Source organism: Eleginops maclovinus, chromosome 22, assembly GCF_036324505.1.
Source record: "Eleginops maclovinus isolate JMC-PN-2008 ecotype Puerto Natales chromosome 22, JC_Emac_rtc_rv5, whole genome shotgun sequence".
Lineage (NCBI taxonomy): Eukaryota > Metazoa > Chordata > Actinopteri > Perciformes > Eleginopidae > Eleginops > Eleginops maclovinus.
This window is the reverse complement of record NC_086370.1, coordinates 975627-997399: the sequence shown is the minus strand read 5'-3', so window position 1 is coordinate 997399 and position 21773 is coordinate 975627. Positions and strand designations below refer to the sequence as shown.

Genomic DNA, 21773 nt, shown 5'->3' with positions numbered 1-21773 from the left:
ATTCCGGACGAGATCCTGACGGACCAAGGGACCAATTTCACCTCCAGGTTAATGCAGCTGTTCCATAAACAACTGGGCATCTCAGCAATCAAGACCACGCCATACCATCCACAGACTGACGGTCTTGTTGAAAGATTCAATCAGACGCTGAAGAGGATGCTCCAGAAGTTTGTGGAGGACACTGGCAAGGACTGGGACCGATGGCTACCATTCCTGCTCTTCGCATACCGAGAGGTTCCCCAGGCCTCAACAGGGTTCTCCCCATTCGAGCTGCTATATGGATGGGAGGTACAGGGACCGTTGGACCTGCTCCGAAAGGGATGGGAGGCCCCTTCGACCACTCCAAGTGACAGGGGGGTGGTACAGTTTGTTCTTGAGATGAGGGAGCGGCTGGCAAAATACAAGGAGGAGGCAGAGGTCAATCTGCGTGAGGCCCAGAAAACCCAGAAGACCTGGTATGACCAACAGGCTCGGCACCGTGAGTTCCAGCCTGGCCAAAGAGTCCTGTTGCTTCTCCCTTCTTCCACCAGCAAGCTCTTGGCAAAGTGGCAGGGGCCGTATGTCATGACCCGAAAGATGGGCTTGGTCACCTACGAGGTCCATCACCCAGAGAAGAGGAAAACAAAACAGACCTACCATGTGAACTTACTAAAAGAGTGGAAGGAGCGTCCAATCCAGGCCCCAGCAAAGGTTCTGCTGGTGAAGGAGGTGGATGTAGAAGAGGAGGTGGAGACGGGGTTGGAAAGTCTAATCACAACTGCCATTCCTGTGCTGGCACATCTTGCACCGGAGCAAGCTACGCGGCTCCTGCGGATCTTTCAGGAAGTTCCATCACTTTTTGCTGCCAGTCCAGGGAAAACCACCATTGTTGAGCATGTCATTTGCCTGAAGGATGGATGACCAATCCGCCAACGTCCCTACCGGGTCCCACAACAGCTGGTGGAAAAACTGGAGAAAGAGGTGGCGGAGATGTTGAAGCTTGGGGTGATTGAGCATTCCAACTCAGAGTGGTGCAGTCCAGTGGTCATTGTCTTCAAAAAGGATGGGTCTCTCCGGATATCTATTGATTTCAGGAAGCTCAATGCCATCTCGGAGTTTGACGCCTACCCCATGCCAAGAATTGATGATTTGCTGGAGAAGATTGGAGCTGCCAAGTACATCACCACCCTCGATCTGTGTAAGGGATACTGGCAGGTGCTGCTGGAGGAGTCGTGCCGGCCATACACAGCGTTCAGAACACTAGCTGGACTTTTCCAGTTTACAGTGATGCCATTTGGACTGCATGGAGCCCCAGCCACCTTCCAGAGACTGATGAACAGAGTCCTCCAGGGTTGTGACAACTGCAGCGCAGCTTATCTGGATGATGTGGTGATCTTCAGCAACACATGGGCGGAGCATACCCATCACCTATCACTGGTCCTGGGAAGGATTCAGAAGGCTGGGTTGACACTCAACCCTTCCAAGTGTGAGTGGGCACGGCAGGAGACACGGTACCTGGGATACCAACTCGGAACAGGAGAGGTGCGGCCGCAAGTGGATAAGGTGGAAGCTATCCAAAACTGCCCTCGACCTCACACCAAGAAGGAGGTAAGGTCCTTCCTGGGATTGGCTGGCTGGTACAGACGGTTCGTGCCCCAGTTTGCAACCATTGCAGCCCCACTCACAGCCCTGACCTGTAAGGAACAGAGGAACCCAGTAACCTGGTCAGACGACTGTGAAGCAGCCTTCTGCACCTTAAAAGCCTACCTGTGTTCTTCCCCTGTTCTAAAGAGTCCGGACTTCAACCAACCATTTCTGGTACAGGTGGACGCCTCCACAGTCGGCCTTGGAGCAGTCCTGGCCCAAGGGGACCCTGGAGAGGAACATCCAATCCTGTACCTAAGCCGCAAGCTGCAGCCACGTGAGACCAGGTATTCTACGGTGGAACAAGAGGGCCTGGCCATAAAGTGGGCACTGGAAAGCCTGCAGTACTACTTGCTTGGGCGGGAGTTTGATCTGGAAACTGACCACCGGGCTCTCACCTGGATCAACTCCATGAAGGACCAAAACAGCCACCTTACCCGATGGTACCTCTCACTACAGCCTTTCAAGTTCACCACCCGACACCGATCGGGCAAGACCAATGTTGTGGCAGATTATCTTTCCAGGTTGCCGCACATCGCCAACCTAGGGGAGGAGGGGGATAATGAGACGGAGCGGCTCTGTCACTGACCGGCTCTGTCACATGCTGCAGCGCATACACACACACATACACGTTCACATTCACACACATTCCCTGTTCCCTTCCGTTCTTGCATGTTGGTTGACAAATCTCACTATTATAACTGTTTTCTCCTCTGTGTTAGTAGCGCGACCATGGGTGCACACTTGGCCGTTCTCGTTGCATTTAATCATACATTTACACAAACCTGATTTTGGACGGGCGTTTCCTGGGGTGTGGGGGGCATGTGCGCCGCCGTCTCCTCTTCCGGCAAGAGTGGCTGGCAAGACGGGGCGCACCATTTCTCTCGTTTAAGTAGTGAATTCTCGCGCGCTTGCGAGATGAATCTATTGGTGGTATGAGAAAGTTAAGCCCAGTGGGAGGGGCTATACAGTTAAAAGGGGCTGTTTTGGCCTGGGACGGGTTCAGTCTGGGGAAGCTACAGAGCAGGTAGCACCTGTAAGACCCAGTGAGAGTTGTTTTAAGAGTTATGGTATGTCAGAGTTATTGAGGAACTCCATTTGTTGTGAATACTTGTGTTACATGGTAAACTATTTATGTTTCCAGTCTTTTTCCACTATTTTCATTTTTGTTGTAAATAGTTGTTTTTCACTTTGGGAGACCGGCAAAATAAAATAACATCACTACTTCTCCGACTATGCCTGTGTTTGTGGAGGTATGAAATAGAACCCCGCTACAGACTGGAGGACGGCGAGACGCCTCTGGACGACGGGCTGGAGGCCGGCGGGACCACTCTGGAGGAAAGTAAGGAGCACCTGGAGCAGGAGGCGGCAGGGCCATCGAGGAGGCAGGAGCACCAGTCGGCGGGACCCCAAACGGGACATGAGCTGTTGTTGGCGGGACCCCAGTTGGTACTGGCGTTGACGGGACCCTCGAAGAGGCAGGTGCAGGGGCCGACAACATGAACTACAGTCGGCGGGACATGAACAGGAGTAGCTGAAGTGGGCCCTACTGCAGCTGGGAGCATGGAAGCCAGGGCTTGGCCTGGAAACATGGCTGCTAGGGTCAATACTTGAGCCGGAAGTGTGGCTGCAGAAGGCTTGGCTGCAGGAGGCTTGGCTGCAACTACTACAGTGATCTCAAAATATATACAGATGGTTCTAAGAACAAACAGGAGTGTGTGGGAATTGGTGTATATGTCCCTGAGTTCCAAATATCTTTTTCCAAAAGACTTTGATTCAGTTATCACTGTATACAGCAGAAATAGTGGCAGTCCTTATTGGGTTACAGTGGGTGGAAGAGGTCAGACCAGATAGGGTGGTGGTATGCACAGATTCAATGGCCATGTTGGAAAGCATACAGTCAACAACATCTGTCAGAGAAGATTTAATCATTGAACTGTACCATAGTTTGCTAAGACTTCACAGAGGTGGCATGGATGTACAGTTCTGTTGGGTACCAGCGCATGAGAGGCTGAAAGGGAATGAGTGTGCTGATAAACTAGCAAAAGGGGCACTATAAAAGGAAATAACAGCACCAGTTCCACTCGGAAAAGGAGAAGGAAAAGCAGTGATTAAGAAGAACGGAGATATGGCAGAAAAGGTGGGAGGAAGACCATAAAGGAAAGGGGTAACATAAAATACAAAAGTCGGTGATAACAAAGAAAGGAACAGAAGGGAGGAAATCATCATAACAAGACTCAGATCACACAGGTTTAAATGGCACCATGTTTGTACTGGGGAAAAGGAATAGTGACAAGTGTGGGAACTGTGGAGTGAAAGAACACGTTGAACATATCATACTTCACTGTGCCATGTATGCAGTAGAAAGACAAAGGTTACATGATAAAGTCCAAGAGGCGGGGAGGGAGTGGGATTTAATGGGGATACTGGGAACAGGGAGAGGGGGTAAGAGTCACCAGGAAGGCTCTCTTTACTTTTTTAAATAACACAAGGCTGGTGAGTAGAATTTAAAAAAGGGTAAATGACATGATGTTACACTCTTGTACAGCAGGTGGCGGTATGCACCTTAAAGTTGGTTGCGATCCGCCATTAAACCCAAAGAAGAAGAAGAAGAAGAAGGAGGACCTTGGAGTAGAAAACAACTTGAAAAGTTTGAGATCAGCCCTTCTTCCTATGACGCTGTAGACAGCTAACCAAAAATCTAAAAATCATTGTATTAATAAATCCTGTTAAATTAAGATGAGAAGTCTCTTGGATTCTTTTAGATCATATTATTATAGAAATGACTTGAAAGTGTGAAAGTCAAAGGGACTGAAATAGATGCTGAAAAATAAAAAAAGACGCTCAAAGAAAAGAGTTGTGTTTTTCACACTATGTAGTTTTGAGCAGTATCTGCAATATAAATTAATACATAATTATGGTCAATTTGGACATTTCTTAATACAATTGTATTCATGTGTGATGATGTAAGACCATACAGCGGCCATTTAATACCAGTGAAACCGTTCTGTATTAAATGCCGTCTTTTCTCTATGTTTTTTACACATTAACAATGCCTTCCGCTGGATGCCCCATATGTGGCAAGGACGTTATTGCCCTGAGCCAGCACTTGCGCTGCAAGAACAGAGTGCACAATAAGGAGGAGAAGGCCACCCTGCTGTTGCTGGCAAACGGCAGGGTGGATATCAGAAAGGAGCCGTGCCCTGTGCCTGGGTGCGCGCAGCATACGTGCCGGCTGAACCGGCACATCCGCACCCACACAGAGCTGTCGGCAAAGGAGATGGCTGCGGTGCTGTGTGGCCTGAAGAGGCGCCTCCTTATTGCAAGGTTGGCAAAGCTGAGGGATACCAACCTGGCCATCCCCATGGTCTCCCGCCTGGACCTGGAGGATTCCCAGGAGGAAGGAGGTATTGTGTTATGCAGAGTGTGCATGGCTTTGACAATGTTAACAAAGTAATAACATCAAGTACTGACACTAACAATATAACATGAAATCACTTTGAAGGGCTGAAGGACGACGAGGGCCGACAGGAGAAGGGGGAGGAGGACGGAGGCTCAGCCTGTACGTCCACTGGGTGCGCCGCCAAGATTGAGAGTCTGAAGGCCACTATTGTAGGCCTGAGCGATGCGCTTGAGCTCGCTCAGGACTACAATAGAAAGATGCAAAAGCGCTACAAGTACCTTGGGAGGAAATTGGCAGCAATGAGGAGAAAGGCGAGCATTTTTGGCACCCCTGGTCTGCAAGCTGGTCCTGTTGCTACTCCTCCTCTTACTCCTCCTCTTCCTTGTGCACCATCCTGCTCGGCTCCCTACTCCGCTCCCTCCTCCCCCTCTGGCTCTGCTTGTCTCCCGGCTCCCGTGGAACCCTCCTCTCCGGGTGGGGTCTCCCCTCCACGGGGGTCACCTCGCCCGTCCTTCAACATGAAGGCCTTTCCCGACCACGTCCCCGTCCTCAGTAAGTCCTCATTGATAGAATAAGGCTCAATAAATGCCACGATTAGAATGCAGTCTGGTGTTTGTGCACGTGTGTTAGTCGTCTAGTAACAGATTGTGTCCGTATCTGTTCACAGATATTCTCCTTGAGGACTACAGGAAACTGTCGGAGGGCCCTGACCCATCCCCAAAGTTTCGCAACAACACCCTGTCCAAGCTGCACAGGATAAGGCACTTCATAGCCTTCATGAGCGACGGCGAGCCGGACTTGTCGAAGCTCATGTTCCTGCGCAGCTTGGACAGGCTCCGGGGGTACGTGACTTCATTTTGGTTCCTTTTAGCTGGATTTCTCTCTCATTTGTATATTCATCTTTAATGATTACCTTTGTGCTCGTGTCTTTGTGTTGTAGGTGGGTGAGGGCACTCAAGGGAAGTGGGATGGCTCTGACCATGACCCTGCACTATTTTCAAAAAGTGCGGCAGTTTGTTGTTTTCCTGAAGGAGACACCCCCCACGTCCTCCTGCATCAGCCAGAGGGATCTGGTGCAGGTCATCAGGGAGCTGAAGGCCTCTATTAAAGGCCTGGATGCGCCCTGTTGTCCTGCACCAGATCAGGGTGAAGGGCACCAAGGAGGCCAGACTACACACAAAAGAGGACCTCCGTCAGTGCCAGAGACTGGTGGAACTGGCCATCCCCAAGCTTTTCGGTAAGTTGTAATACATCTGTTTATAATTGACAGAGTGATGTAGCAATACGAATAAATGCATGAATTAGGGCTGTTAAAATGAACGCTGTAGGAGCCATTCTTTAGTTAGTGTTTTGTGCAAGTACTTTGTTTTGACCACAAGGGTGTAGTACTTTTCTGTTTCTGTTTGATTGGTTACCACACAGCAGCTGCCTCAAATGAGGGGATGATTAGTTTTGAGTGGAATGGTGGTGGGGAACACACAGTTCTTACCGAACCACAGCCAGAGAGAAAGCCAGTGATCTTTGATCTTTGCTTCAATCCAAATCAACTACATGGTGCATTTCTGTTTTGTTAATAACTTTCTTTTTTGTTACAATAAATGGGAACATCACCCAGAGACATCATTTTTGCACAATTTTATTCTTTCTGGAATCGACTTAAGACACTCCTCGAAGCACCATCAGGTGACTGATCAAGTTAGCTTTTTGGGATAGTCACCACACAAGTAAGAACTATTGCCCTGTATGGAGGAAAAAGGCATTATTGGAAGGAGGCTGCTGCTTGGATCAGGGAGCCATGGATCTTGCAAAAAACCCCTCTCTTCACCAGACAGAGCTGCAGATGAGGAAGGTAGATGAGACACAGCAGATAATAAAAACTGAGCCTGTTTGAGTCATTTAAGGAAACTGGACTGTGTTGATGCCTTGGATTTTGGAACTGGATGTCATGGATATTGATGGGATGGAAAAAGTAAATGAAATGAATGAAATGTTAATTGGAAACTGGAGGAACTAATTACCACCTGTGAATGACTGATATTGTTCTGCTGCTGATGTCACATGTTGACATATTGACAGTTTGGAAATGGAAGACAACGCTGATGTTGAAAATGTTATTCCTGAGGAGTGTGCTGCAAAAAGTGATGTTGAAAAAAGAGTGAGAAAATTAACTGCAAAAGGTGTTACACTTCTAATTGAAAATCTACAAAAGAACCGGAAGTTGAGCTTAAATCAAGCATCCAAAATCAAGCTGCAAATCAATGATCTGTTATCTGTCAAAATAACAACTGATACCTTGTGCAGTGTTGAGAACCTTTTAAATGAGTTTAATAAGCTGTGTGGTGCTGCTGCTGAAACTCATAATACATTGTTGGAAATAGCACTGCCTGAGGAAGAGTACAAAAGGCAACAAACATGGTTTGAGCAGAAAATTAAAGCAAATGTGAATTTCTTGAATGATGTAAATAAATGGATGAAGGATGCTCAAAAGGGTTGTGAAAAAGAGTCTGAAAAAGAGGATGAGTTTCAACCCAATGACAGTATTTCAAATGTCTCTTCACCTGGAAAAACTAAGGCCTCATCTAAGTCTAAAACTTCCATCACAAGTTCTGCATGCCTACGAGCAAAGGCTGAAAAGGCAGCACTAATTCAACGCATGGCTGCTCTGGACAAGAAACATGCACTTGAAGCTCAAGAGGAAAAATTGCATGCTGAGCAGGAAAGAGTGAAGAGACAAAAGCAACAACTGGAAATGGAAACCCAATTAGCTGCTGCTACTGCTAAAATAGCCATACTGGAAAGCAGTGTGGTGGGAAGTGGCTCTGCACCATCTGATGGAATGAACTCATATTTCAATAAAGCTACAAAATCAAAAACGGAAAAATCACAAAGTCCAAAGCCAGCGCCACCATTACAACAACAACCCTCACACCTGATGCAGGTCCTAAGCAAAGGAAATATGCACAAACACAACTAACAGAAAATCTCACTTCAGTACAACCAATGCAATTCTTTCAAAGGCCACTGGGAGGCAATACAACTGTCTTTAATTCACTACAAGACCACAGGTCAAGCAATGTTTGTACCACTCCACAAATGAACACAAATGAAAATGGAATTCAGAATATTGGAAACATTATGCAGCGACCGACAGAAATCACTGCTCAGTTAGTTCAACAGGTGCACTCAGCATCTCTTCCACCTAGAGCAATACCAATATTTGATGGTGACCCTCTACAGCAGCCTTTCTCAAACTTTGTTCAGTCAGGGCACCTTTCAAAAGTGCATAAAATCTCAAGGCAGCCCAATGTAAAATATGATTAAAAACGACACTGCATAACTGCATAGCCTAAACATAAATGCAAATGTCCTGTTTATTTAGACGGGACAGTAAAGTGCAACACGAACTGTGAATAGTAATAATGATAATAACAACTTTATAGGAACTTTATCTAGCAGCACCTTTAAAAACACACAAGTGCTTCACAAAACAATAAACCAAATGTCATAAAACCACAAGTAGTAAGCAAGAACTCAACAACAAATTGAGACCAGGAGAACTCAAATGAAGTGCAGGATGCAGTTAAAATAAAATAAAGGGGCGGACATGACAACAAATAAATAAAATGAGATACAATGAATAAGATAAGAAAAAGATGCAGGTTTAAAAAATGTCATCATAGTCCATAGTCCGTGCCATCCGCGCACCTACACACACACACACACACACACACACACACACACACACACAATAATCCACAATGAGAGAGGAAGAGAGAGAGAGGTCGACGTGCGCGCAGAGCGCAGGCACGCTCTCACACTTACACAAACAAGCCGCAATTGAGAGAGAAACCTGTCCAATTCCATGTCACCAAATCTCATTTTCAATGTGCGGTCTTCCCTGATCTCCATCAGTTGCTCCTGCGTTGGCAGTGACAGGTCCTTTGCACTCTCCAGTGCGATTAAACTCCAAGGATCACGGACCCAGTCAAACTGAGCGTAAGATTCCGATGGAAAATAATGACTAAAACGCTCGAGAGATTTCAGATGCTGGGCTATGAGGGCAGAAAGTGTGCTGCTGTTTACATGCGCGTTGCACAGGGGAAACATATCCCTCCTGCCCTGTCCCACAAAGGAACGCCAGAGCGTGAGCTTAGATCTGAAGCCAGGCAGTTTGTCAGAAGAGGAGAGGAGGTTTTCTTCTTTGCCTTGCATTTTAATGTTCAGCTCAGTGGCGTCATTAGGCCTAAAATATTCCTAAGCCCCCCTAAATTATTATTTTTTAAAATGCCGACAAATTCAATATAATGTGGCCAGCATATGAGTTCACATAAATAATCATACAATCATTATTCACTTAAATATGGTCATAAATCTTAGTTTCCCTGTAGTGAAAGGTAGAGGGTCAGGGTCAGTGCGTCGTTATCCAATCCATTCCACCTGTTCATAGAGCACGCCCACATCACTGAAATCCAGTCCACGTTTTCACTGCAACCTAGGTTGCACTCGTCTCTGCATCTGGGTACCCGCAGCATGTACAGGGAGCGGAGCACACAGAACCGACTAGAGCAGCATTAGGAGAAGAACGTGAACATGAATGGATATAGGACATTTTTTCAAGAGAGTAAGTGTGAGAGCCAAATTATTGTTAAGTTATTTTGATTCATATTTTTGAATGTAAATAGGTCAGAATAATATTATCAATGTTGTAGACTAGGAGAGTGGGGGCGGTTGCAACACTTTTTACATTTCCTGCAGTTTCTCAGCAACCGTATATATTAGAAAGACAAAACAATTATATATTAAAGCCATATATGTCACCTACCTGTCTATATTGATGCAACATTTGTACATAGGATACTATGGAAGTAATTTGTACTTTAATGCACCCTGAAAATTGTTGCAACTGTCCCCATATATGGGGACAGTTGCAACAGTGCTGAGGGGCAGTTGCAACAGTCAATTAGATGTAATAAAACTCATACTTAGGCATTATTCTTCAAATCTTTTTTAGTTTATTTGAGAACAGAGTTCATTGAACTAATTATTAAAGTTAAAAACAGAGTTCATTGACTTAGAAATATTCAAATTTACAACAATATACAAGCAGTAATGATTTCATAACACCATCAAACTGCTGGCAAAAACAGAGTTTACAACAATATACAAGCAGTAATGATTTCATAACACAAAAACAGAGTTCATTGACTTAGCCTACTAACAATATTCAAAAGGAAAAAATATTTAAAAGTATACAACAATATACAAGCAGTAATACAAGCAGTAATGATTTTATAACACCAACAAACTGATTATTTTAAGTAAAGATAGTATTCAATTTAATTCCTCATCTGACTCACAATTGTGGCAAATGTAAATGGAACCACCATCAGTGCAAGCTTCATGAGCCCATGCCTTGCACTGCCAACATTGCAGCCACACCTCTCTCGGTCTGGAGTAGCTCTCTAAGCAAACTATACAGAAATCTTTCTCTGTCTCAGAGTCACTATCCTTCTCTATATGTTTCTTTTTCAACGTTTTCTTTAAGACTACCTTGGCATTTTGTTTTGTTTCAACTGTGTTTGTCAGTTTTCTTTTGACTTTTGTTGGCTTTTTCTTCACTCCTGCCTTCTCCTTCTCCAAAGCCTCCTTTTCGGGAGTGTCTGTTAAGACGACTGATTTGCGTTTTTTTCGACCATTTGGTTTTGTTCCCTTCCGTGGTCCTGCTCTGGGGTGGGGTCTAACATTCTCAGGTGAAAATGGCAATGGAGGAACTGCAGGAAGAACTGGAAGAACGGAGCAGGATGTCCCAGCCTGCTCCGGAAGAACTGGTGGAAAAACTGGAAGAACGGAGCAGGCTGGGACATCCTGCTCCGGAAGAACTGGTGGAAGAACTGGAAGAACGGAGCAGGATGACCCAGCCTGCTCCGGGAGAACTAATGGTGGCGGCCGGTCTGTCACCAAAGACGGCGCAAAGTCACTTTCGTTAAATATGTCACGGTGATAAGGCCAAATTCCAGTGCATCTGAAGCCATTTTGGACATTGACGGGTGTTCCAGCCAATGGGAGGGCCAACCTAACAATCCCCGGAATGTCATAAATTGACATCGTAAGGCCTGGGTGGCTTCTCATCCAGGAGTCGCAGAAGGAGTTTACATGGCGTTTTAGGGGGCCATAGACAGTGCGGTCGAGTGGCTGTAGTTTGTGGGAACAATGGGGTGGGAAAGACAGCATGACAATTCCATTTTCTCTGCAAAAGTTAATCCCGGCAACAGAAAGATGGGAGGAATGGTTGTCGAGAATCAAGAGGACCTTTGAATACAGTGAGGCCCTCGTGTGGTGTTGAAAATGTTGCAAAAACTGAAGAAAATGCTCTTCCAACATCCATCCCGACTTGTTTGCGGCACCAATGCATCCAGGCGGGCCATCCCGGATGAAATGGTCCTTAAAATGGACCCGCGGGAAGATGAACATGGGTGGAATCATGTTCCCTAATGCATTGCCCGCACATGCAACGGTCACGAGCGTTCCTCTTTCTCCGGAGGTTACTGCCCCCACCTGTCTGACGCCGCGCCCGGCAACAACATTTTCTGGTTCTTGGACCGTTGTGACCCCAGTCTCGTCCATATTCCATATGTCTGTTCCTTCAAAATGATATCTGTCAATTACCATGGCAAGATTATCATAGAACATGGACACATTATGGCGATTAAAACTTGTGTTCCGAGACAGACTAGTAGCTTGAGGGCACCGTATAGACAGACAGGGGTGTCGTTTCATGAACCCGAAAAACCACTCCCGGCCAGCCATGGAGCACTCATTCCAGGTATCAGGGTAGGAGCACTTATAGAAGAAAGCCAGTTGGAAGGCCAATCGACGAACCTGCAAAATGGATGTTAAATGAAAATAGAGGTAGAAGGATAAATTTGTTTTATGAATTTATCTTATCTTATTATTTCACGGCCTCATATTCTTATATAATTCTCCCTACCAACCCTCCCTTTAGGCCTACACTCTGCTTTAATATCTTCCTCATGCTTACCTCTTTAGTGCTGAGACCATAGAAAAGGTCAGCTGCTCTTCTAAGATAATCTGCCAAACTATCCTCCTGTTCAGCTGAGAACACCCTCCTGGGAGTCCAGTACCCTGTCCTCATCTCTTCTCCTGGACCTAGCCTTTCTCTTTTTTTCATAAAGCGGTAGAGGGTTGTGTGGCAAATGGAATACTGTTTTGCAACAGACCTCACTGTCCTGCGTTCATTTGTCACTGTAGCAGCTGCTAAGGACATAATAGGTAAAGGGACACCCCTATCTGTTGTCCTCTTTCTGTCTCGTGGCATACTGAAAAAAACAAAACAAAAATGTAGGATACACTGCAACCTAGTTTGACTTTTAAAAAAGAAATGTGTCTGAAACACAAAGAGGAGATACCTGGCTATTGTAATATGTTATTTATATAACCGATGAATTGCCCTATATATGTCTTTGATCTAATTTGCATTATTGTTGTCATGAGGGACAGTTGCAACACCATGTGGGGACAGTTGCAACAAAACGTTGCAACTGTCCCCCACCTGGCAGCCAACTTAAAACAAGCTATGTTAGCCTAACACATTAGCTTTAACACATGGTACTTAAGTCTGTTTAGAGCTAAGAAACTGCACATTCAAACTAACATAACTACAAATATGTATACTTAAAAAGTTTAGACAATATGACAAAAAATCTGATCACAAAAAAAGTTACTTTTATACCTTGAAATTCAGTTCTCCCTGAAGGAATGATGACATGTGGCTGTTAATGTCCAGTAAGAAGGAGGGGTCTACTGAGCATGTGCAGTAGGCGTGTCATGACTCTAGCTCATTCCTGATTGGAGAAATCAGCAATGTTGCAACTGCCACACGTTGCAACTGCCCCCACTCTCCCCTACTTAAGTTAAATATGCTGATTTCGAACTGTGTTATTAATGCTGAAATTTGATAGGTTAACAGGATTCTAAGGGATACGTGTAATTTTGTATGAGAGACGTGCTGCTCAGTTGACGTGCCTGCAGCAACGAAGACACATAGCTTTTTGACCGTGTCCGTTTCCCTGGCCTTGTCCGTGCCTTATGAAGGATAATACCAAGTGATATTACCATTTATTTTACCTGTTTTGTGTTTGTACCAAGATACTTTTGTGTTACCAAGACGTCAAGAATTAAAGAAAACAAAAAGAAACTCAACTGGTCCGTGAGTACACTGAAAGTAAAATGAATAACGGTGAAGCATGGGATATGGAACGAGTCAGAAAACCTTAGGCTGCCCACACGAAGTGGTCTAATTAATGAACCCTGAAAACCAAGTTTGGCCACTACATTAAGTCAAAAAGCTCCCTAAGCTTGATGTGGAAGACAAGAAGATGTATAGTTGGGTGGTTGACGTGAACTCAAATCCAAAGTGAAAAAAATAATAATTCAAAAATATATGTCCAATGACATATAATTATATTCCCTTATATGTGAATAATTCAAAACTGAATGTGTCCATTTCTAATTCTTCATATATTTTGCATATTATTCACTTTTTGGTGTGGTAGTCCTAAAATGTGTCCACCGGTGCAACGACATAAAGAATGCCATTATTTAATTCAGAGAATGTTGGACAGGTAAGATAGATAAGCACAAGGCATATTAGTTTGTCCCAATTATATTTCCACATCAAACATACCCCCAACAAATTCAGAATTATGTTATTTATATACTATAAGATGTACACATAGAGACTTAACCCAAATGTCTGGGTTACATTCATTATAATTTGTATAAAACTCAAGGAATCTTCATTTCATCCTTAAAGCTGCATAGTGATGATATCATTGTTATACTATCCAACACTTTTTACATACATTTTTCATTAAAATACCTTTTCCCCTCACAATTCAATTTGTCGCACCACAGGACATGTTGTTGCACCGTTGGACAACAGAATACTAGTATGCCTATGTTGTGTACAGTCAAATTTATTATTTTAAATTCAGTCAAAACACAGGTAAAATATATATTTTTAATTGAATTCCAGTGTTTCCTCGCTTTGTTTGTGTTTTTTTGTTAGCACGTTTATCCATATTCCGTCTTTGCACGAGGCGTTGATTCTTTCGCCTAAATGTATTTACTCTTCTTCTTTCAGCCTCAAGTTCCTTCATTAATTTCTCATTTTGTTTTTGTAGTTTCCGTAGTTCTTTGGTCATTTTAGTTTTTCTTCTTTTATTGGGTGGATTTTGGTTTCGGGGGGACTTCTCTGGTGTGCTACACAAAACGTGTACTGGTACTGGGACAGCATTGATCACTTCATGCAGAACCGGCCTTGCCACTGAGGCTCCATTGATAACTGGCCTTGCCACTGGGGGGTCATTGATCTCTTCAAATGGCTGGTCATGATCCTGAGGTGATTGTGGCGTAAGATCAAGGACAGCATTAGTGGCTTTTTCCCTTGCCCTACATCTCCGCTTTGACTCTCTCCATTTCTCTTGTAGCTTCTTCTGTGTTGCTGGCGACACAGACTTCACGCTTTGCTGAACGATTTTCCCGCATGCTTTCTTCTGCTGATATCTGTGGGAAAATTATGAAACCAACCATGAATATTGTGATATGATGGTGCATTAATAATGTCATGAAATGTTTTAATTCTTAGGCTAAAATAACTTGTGGTAACTGGTCAAATTTACTTTCTGCGTCTCTCTCTCAGCAAGTTCTCTTTCCTCTCAGAATCCGCATTCAGCCTCTCCCTAAACTTCCTGGACCTTTCCTTGGTGGTCATTTCAGCCTCTCTCTTTGGAAATCAAACTAGCTTTAACAAAACAGGGAAGGAAGGTTTGAGTTGTGTTGTCCTCAAATTCTGAGGTTAAGAGAAAATGCAAAAAGCTACTTAAATTAGTCATCAAAAGTAAGGAGAGGAGTAAGGAGCCAGAGAGGCAGGTTAGAAAGAAGGGAAGATGGAACAAGGGGGGGCTTGATAGAGAGGGAGTTTGGTGGGGAGAAGGGGGGGTTGGGGAACTTGAAGATGGAGGTAGGGGGTGAGAAAGAAGGAGAAGATTTGACGGGCCATCCAAAATGCAGCCCTCCATTAACCTCCATTCATTTTTAAGACTCAGATTATATCTCTTTTGCATATTTAAACTAATTATTCAATAAAACTTGTAATACAAAAAATGTTGGTTTACATGTTTGCTTTCACTATGTTAAGTTTCATTATTATATTAGTAAAGGAAAAAAATAAGTGAAACTGACTTCATGTTGTACTATAGGACAGTGCGTTGCACCGGTGGACATTTTCAAAGTCAATGCTAGTTTGTGGCTTAGCTATATGAGAGACAATCTTCATCCTGAGTAACAGTGTTAAGGTTTACATTATTTTCAATGATCAATCAATATAAATTGCAAAAAATATTCAGATCAATACTTAAATTGCGTTGTACTAAAGGACTACCTTAAGACGACCAGTTCCAACACTGCACGGAAATAGTAATATTATGAAAATATTTGAGACAAAACTGACCTTGTGTACAGTCCATGTGCTCCAGTGATGTCTTCTGTACTTCCTGGTTCTGGAAGGACCCCTCTCAGTAATGGGGTGGTCACATTAATGTCTGTTTTATATCTACATAATGCCGTTGCTCCAGGAGGACACCAGTTTTGTGGACAAAATGTAATGTGTCATAATAACTCTACATAGGGACCTTAACACTTATAACCTCTAGATTCATTAAGTAAACACTCGTATGACATGCATTCAAGTATTTTAATGTATTTAGATTAATTTCTCATTAAATTACAGACGTTTTAAGATAAGTAATTCTAACGTGGACAGTTGCACCGGTGGACAAATGGCATGTTCAAAGCAGAATATTTGCATAGTTGAAGAACAATACTCATTGTTTGCAGATGGATTAGATGTAGAAGAATGAAATGCATATAAAAAACATGAATTTTAATTAAATATTATAAAATTTTAGTTATTTTGTCACTGTGGACACAAAAATTGAGCGTCACGTCAACCACCCAGTTACAGAAACGTTTGCAAAACGACGTTTAATGGTGCTAACTTGGATGACTAAAACGAATTGGAGCTAAGCTAACCAAGCTAAGTGGAGGCTACGTTTGCCAGCTGTGGAATGATAAGTGACAGTGCTTGTGCAGTTACTTTTTACTCATTTTGAATGTTGAGAAGTTCGTTTTGAATAAGCTTGCAGTCATTTTTGTGCTAAGTTAAAAACCCGAAGACAGTTGGGTTCAACTGAAACGAGGCTGTGTAGTAGATTAGCTGAGTGAAACCTCGTGAATAATGGCGGACCAAGACGTTCTGAGTGACGTGCGTCATGACGATAGACAAAGGACGTTAACAGCTAAAGGACTGGAAGACAGATTACACTGTGTGACAACAGCCAGAAGAGGTAAAGTAGGACAAATGACAGCAAAATCAAACGAAATAGAGAAGCTCTTGCGAGGTGAAAATGTACCAGCTTTGGGAGATGTTAAAAAAGAAATGAAAGTTTACAACAAGTTGTTTGAAGAGTTTAATGAATGCAATCAGGCAGTGTTGTTGTATCTTATTAATGAAGAGGAAAAGGAGGCTGACCAGCAGATGTGGTTTCAGCCAAAGTCAGAACAGTGCTTACAGTTTATGACAAATACAAAGAAGTGGATTGAAGCACAAGTAGCTGATCAAGAGATAACACCAGGGGACAGTGTTTCTAGAATTTCAAGGAGATCAAGAGTGTCAAGTGTATCTTCAGCACGAGTTAAAGAAGAAGCTAATAGAGCAGCTCTCATAGCACAAGCATCTGCTTTAAAGGAAAAACAAGTGTTAGAAATGAAAGAAGTGGAAATTAAAGCAGCAATGGTAAGATTGGAAATTGAAACTGCTCTAGCAGTATCTACTGCCAAAGTAAAAGTGTATGAAGAATCTGAAGGGCGACTGTCTCAAGTGAGTGGGGCTAAAGCATTACCAACGCAGCTTATTGATTTCAAAACTGAAGATGGATATGGCGATATGCAAAACATTTCAGCCACACCAAAATTCACTGACAGTGCAAGGCTATTCACTGAAAGACCTGAAGACCAGATGCCTACTGGTTACCCAGGAGCGTCAGCCGGCGCCACACCAAAACAACCAAGAGCTCCACAGCCGCCACTGAGAGCTACGCCGCTGCTGCCGCCTAGAGCTACCCTGCAATTGCCTAGTGCTACGCTGCAGCCACCCAGAGCTATGCTACCGCCGCCTATGCAACTCAGAGGTACTTCATACCAAGACACTGTTGCCAGTGAGATGTATCGTATGATGCAAAAACAGACAGACATCGCAGAGATGCTTGCAAGAAATCAGCAGCTGTTCCGCTTACCTCAAAGAGACGTGCCTGTGTTCCAGGGAGACCCGCTGGAGTACAGATCGTTTACGAGAGCATTCCTTCATGCCATTGACTCCAGAGCAGACAGCGATGCTGACAAGCTATATTTCTTGGATCAGTACACCAGAGGTGAACCTCGCGATCTAGTGAGGAGCTGTCAGCATATGCCTGAACAACGCGGCTACGCTAAGGCTTGGAAGCTGCTTGAAGAAAATTATGGACATGAGCTGAAGGTGGCTACGGCGCTAATTGAGAAGGTGTCCAAGTGGCCTCAGATCAAGGCTGAGGATTGTAAAGCATTGAGTGCATTCTCTGTGTTCCTGGTGAGCTGTCGTAATGCCATGGAAGATCTGGATTATATGGAAGAGATGGATAATCCCACTACCATGAGGGTCATAATTTCGAAGTTGCCATTCAAAACACGAGAAAGATGGAGAGGTCATGCGTATGACATCCAGGAGAAGCGCAACAAAAGAGCAAGATTCACAGAGCTGGTGAGCTTTGTGGAACGTCAAGCAAAGATTGTGTCTGACCCACTCTTCGGCGATATTGACACCACAGCCACAGATAAGGTCACTAAGAAACCACAGCAGGGATACAAACTAATGAAAGAAGGAAGGCAGGGAAGTAGTTTTGCTACTAAAGTTGACCAAGTTAGTGGAAGTGAGTCAAGCGACACAAAGTCGAAGTCAGATGTGTCACTCAGCAGAGCCTTTACGAAGCCCTGCCTGTTTTGCGAAATGAATCACACATTGCATGAGTGTCGCAAGATTAAAGAAAAGGCTCATAGTGACAGAGTGAACTTCTTGAAGAAGAATGGACTTTGTTTCAGTTGCCTAGTGAAGGGTCATCTGAGCAAGGAATGTAAGAAGAAGATGACATGCGATGTTTGCGCTCTGAAGCATCCAAGCCTGCTGCATTTCTATAAGGAGATCACCAAGGAGAAACCTGTTGGAACTGAGGTCAACAAAGTCAGTGCTGCCAGAGCACCACCAGAGGTGTCAGAAGAGAAGGAGACTAGTGCCTGTACTGGGGCTGGAGACAGGTGTGTGCTTGCCATCGTTCCTGTGCAAGTGAAAGTCAGCAAGAGTGACAAGACTGTCGAGGTCTACGCATTCATGGACCCTGGCAGCTCTGCGTCATTTTGTACGGAAGCTTTGGCAAGGCAGCTGAATGTGCAAGGCAGACGCACTGATCTCATGTTGAGTACCATCAATTCCAAGAGCAAGGTAGAAAGCTACGTCCTCACAGACTTGGAGATCAGCAGCCTTGAAGACAACAATTTCATCGCAGTGTCAAAGGTCTACACACAGAAGAGCATTCCTGTGTCTCAAGAGAACATTCCGCTTCAGAGAGAGATTGACAAGTGGCCATACCTCAGAGAGGTTAGGCTGCCTCAGATCGATGCTGGAGTGGAGCTTCTCATTGGAACAAAAGAGTACACCATCTTGGAGCCATGGAAAGTGATCCCAAGTAAGGACAATGGTCCATATGCTGTGAAAACTGCACTTGGATGGATCCTGAACGGGCCGCTTAGAGAGACAGACACTGCAGCTGACGATCATGCACAATCACATGCTGTTGTGAACAGAATAGCCATGGACAGTGTGGAGCATCTGCTTATACAACAGTATAACCATGATTTTCCTGAAAGCCACTGTGATGAAAGATCTGAAATGTCTCAGGAGGACCACAAATTCATGGAGTCTGTGTCCAGTTCTGCCCGTCTTATGGATGGACATTACTACATCAGTCTGCCAACAAAGAAGTTGTGTGTCCAGATGCCGAACAATCGCAGTTCAGTGCTACAACGTGTGTTGAACCTCAGGAACAAGTTGAAACGGAATCCCGAGTTCCATGAAGAATATACAGCCTTTATGAATGACATGCTGAGCAAGGGGTACGCCGTTGAGGTTCCTAAGCCACAACTGAACCGCCATGATAGAAAACGGTGGTATATTCCCCACCACGGGGTATATCACCCACAGAAGAAGAAGCTCCGCGTCGTCTTCGACTGTGCGGCCAGCTACCAGGGAGTCTCACTAAACAGTGAGCTACTTCAGGGACCGGATTTAACAAACTCATTGATTGGAGTCCTTCTCCGCTTCAGGCAAGAACCAATTGCGATGATTGCAGACATCGAGGCCATGTACCATCAAGTCCGCATTCCTGAGAATGACACCGACCTGCAGCGCTTCCTGTGGTGGCCAGCAGGAGACCTAAGTCAAGACATCGTTGAGTACAGGATGACAGTCCACATTTTCGGTGTGACTTCTTCTCCTAGTTGCGCGAACTACGCACTTCGAAGAACGGCTGAGGAGAACCGCAGCAAGTCATCACCTGAAGCTGTGAACTCAATCCTGAAGAACTTCTATGTTGATGACTCATTGACATCTGTTGCTAATGAAGATCAAGCAGTCAAGCTGTACAAAGACCTCACAGCATTGTGCGCTAGTGGAGGATTTCGTTTAACGAAGTGGGCAAGCAACAGCCGAGCGTTGCTCTCCTGTGTCCCTGACCATGAAAGAGCGAAAGACATCAGAGACCTGGACTTGACCCACGACGCGCTACCCATGGAAAGAGCTTTGGGTGTTCTATGGAGCACTGAGTCTGATGCCTTCAAGTTTAGGATCAACGTCAAAGATAAACCTGTCACGAGACGAGGAATTCTCTCGATCACAAGTTCCATCTATGACCCGCTCGGATTCCTCGCTCCAGCAATTCTTCCTGCAAAGTTGATACTACAGCAGATGTGCAAGGAGGAACTTGCTTGGGACGAGAAGATTCCAGAACAGCTCAGCAGAAAATGGAACAATTGGCTGAAAGAACTAAACCAGCTGTCAGCTGTGACCATACCGAGAGGCTTGAGACCAGTGGAATTTGGGCCTGTGGCTACAGCACAGCTCCACCATTTTTCTGATGGAAGCGAAAGTGGATATGGAACTGTCTCTTACCTACGGTTGACTGGTGAAGATGGACATGTTCATTGCGCCTTTATGAAGGGCACATCCCGCGTGACTCCAATTAAGCAGACCACTATCCCACGCATTGAGCTGACAGCAGCGATGGTTGCTGTGAAGACAGACAAGATGCTGAGAAGCGAGCTCCAGATGGATCTACTCGATTCTTTGTTTTGGACTGACAGCACAACGGTGCTAAAGTACATTGAGAACGAGAAGCTTCGCTTTAAGACATTCGTTGCAAATCGCATCGCTGTAATCAGAGAGCTAACCATGCCTCAGCAATGGAGATATGTTGACACATCAACTAATCCCGCCGATTGTGCATCCCGAGGGCTTGCACCAACCAAATTCATGAAGAACGCAAGCTGGTTCCAGGGTCCAGCTTTTCTTAAAGAACCAGAACACAACTGGCCAAAAAGACCTGACAAAACAGAAACTGACGAAGTTGACAATGAGGTGAGACACACCGCCACAGTTAATCTCACAAAAGCAGCTGAAGATGTTCATCTCGTGAACAAACTGTTCGACCACTACTCGAGCTGGTACCGTTTGAAGAGAGCTGTGGCGTGGGTTCTCAAGTTTAAAGACCTGCTTCTGCAACGCTGTAGAAAAAAGAAAGAACAAACAAACACAGACAATACGAACAGACAAGACAAGAAACCAATGACAACAACCACAATACTTACCTTGGAAGACCTAATGCAAGCAGAAACAGAGATCATCAAGTTCTGTCAGAACGAATGTTTCCAGGAAGAGATCACCATGCTAAAGAAAGGCAACAGCGTGAAGAAGACCAGTCACTTGCGGAAACTCGATCCAGAACTTCATGAAGGTGTGCTAAGAGTCGGAGGTCGTCTCTCTGCTGCTGCTATGCCAGAGCACTCAAAACATCCAGCAATCCTTCCGAAGGACCTACATGTCACCACATTGATCTTGAGAGACACTCACGAAAAGATTGGACACTGCGGAAGACTTTACATGCTCTCCCAGTTACGACAAGAATATTGGATACCCTCTGCCAACTCAGTAGTGAGAAAGTTTCTAACAAGGTGTGTGATCTGCAGAAAAGTTAAAGGCAAACCTTTAGAGCAGAAGATGGCAGATTTGCCAGAAGACAGACTTCTGCCTGACAACCCCCCTTTCACCAACGTGGGGGTCGACTACTTTGGGCCATTTGATGTCAAACAAGGCCGCAGTACAGTCAAAAGATACGGTGTGCTGTTCACCTGTCTCACAACGAGAGCAGTGCACATAGAGATTGCGCACACATTGGACACTGATTCTTGTCTGAATGCCATCAGACGTTTTGTGTGCAGGAGAGGACAGGTGTCTATTATGCGCTCAGATAATGGCACGAACCTAGTGGCCGCTGAGCGTGAGCTGCGTACAGCAATTCAAGAGTGG

At 44.7% G+C, this 21773-nt stretch overlaps 1 protein-coding gene and 1 long non-coding RNA gene across 2 annotated transcripts; both read right to left on the bottom strand.

Annotated features, from left to right (window-relative positions):
* Positions 1-7949: 7949 nt before the first annotated feature.
* LOC134859146 (uncharacterized) lies at positions 7950-12525 on the bottom strand. The gene is made up of 3 exons (XM_063875483.1): positions 12066-12525; positions 10889-11905; positions 7950-7967 (listed from the first exon to the last, which is right to left on the bottom strand). Exons 1-3 carry the CDS (start codon positions 12360-12362, stop codon positions 7950-7952), a joined length of 1332 nt encoding a protein of 443 aa, XP_063731553.1. The 5' UTR covers positions 12363-12525.
* A 1104-nt stretch (positions 12526-13629) lies between these two features.
* On the bottom strand, positions 13630-16058 carry LOC134858571 (uncharacterized). Its single transcript, XR_010164971.1, has 2 exons — positions 15558-16058; positions 13630-14611 (listed from the first exon to the last, which is right to left on the bottom strand). It is a non-coding gene; the product is annotated as an uncharacterized LOC134858571 (long non-coding RNA).
* Between the last annotated feature and the right edge of the window lie 5715 nt (positions 16059-21773).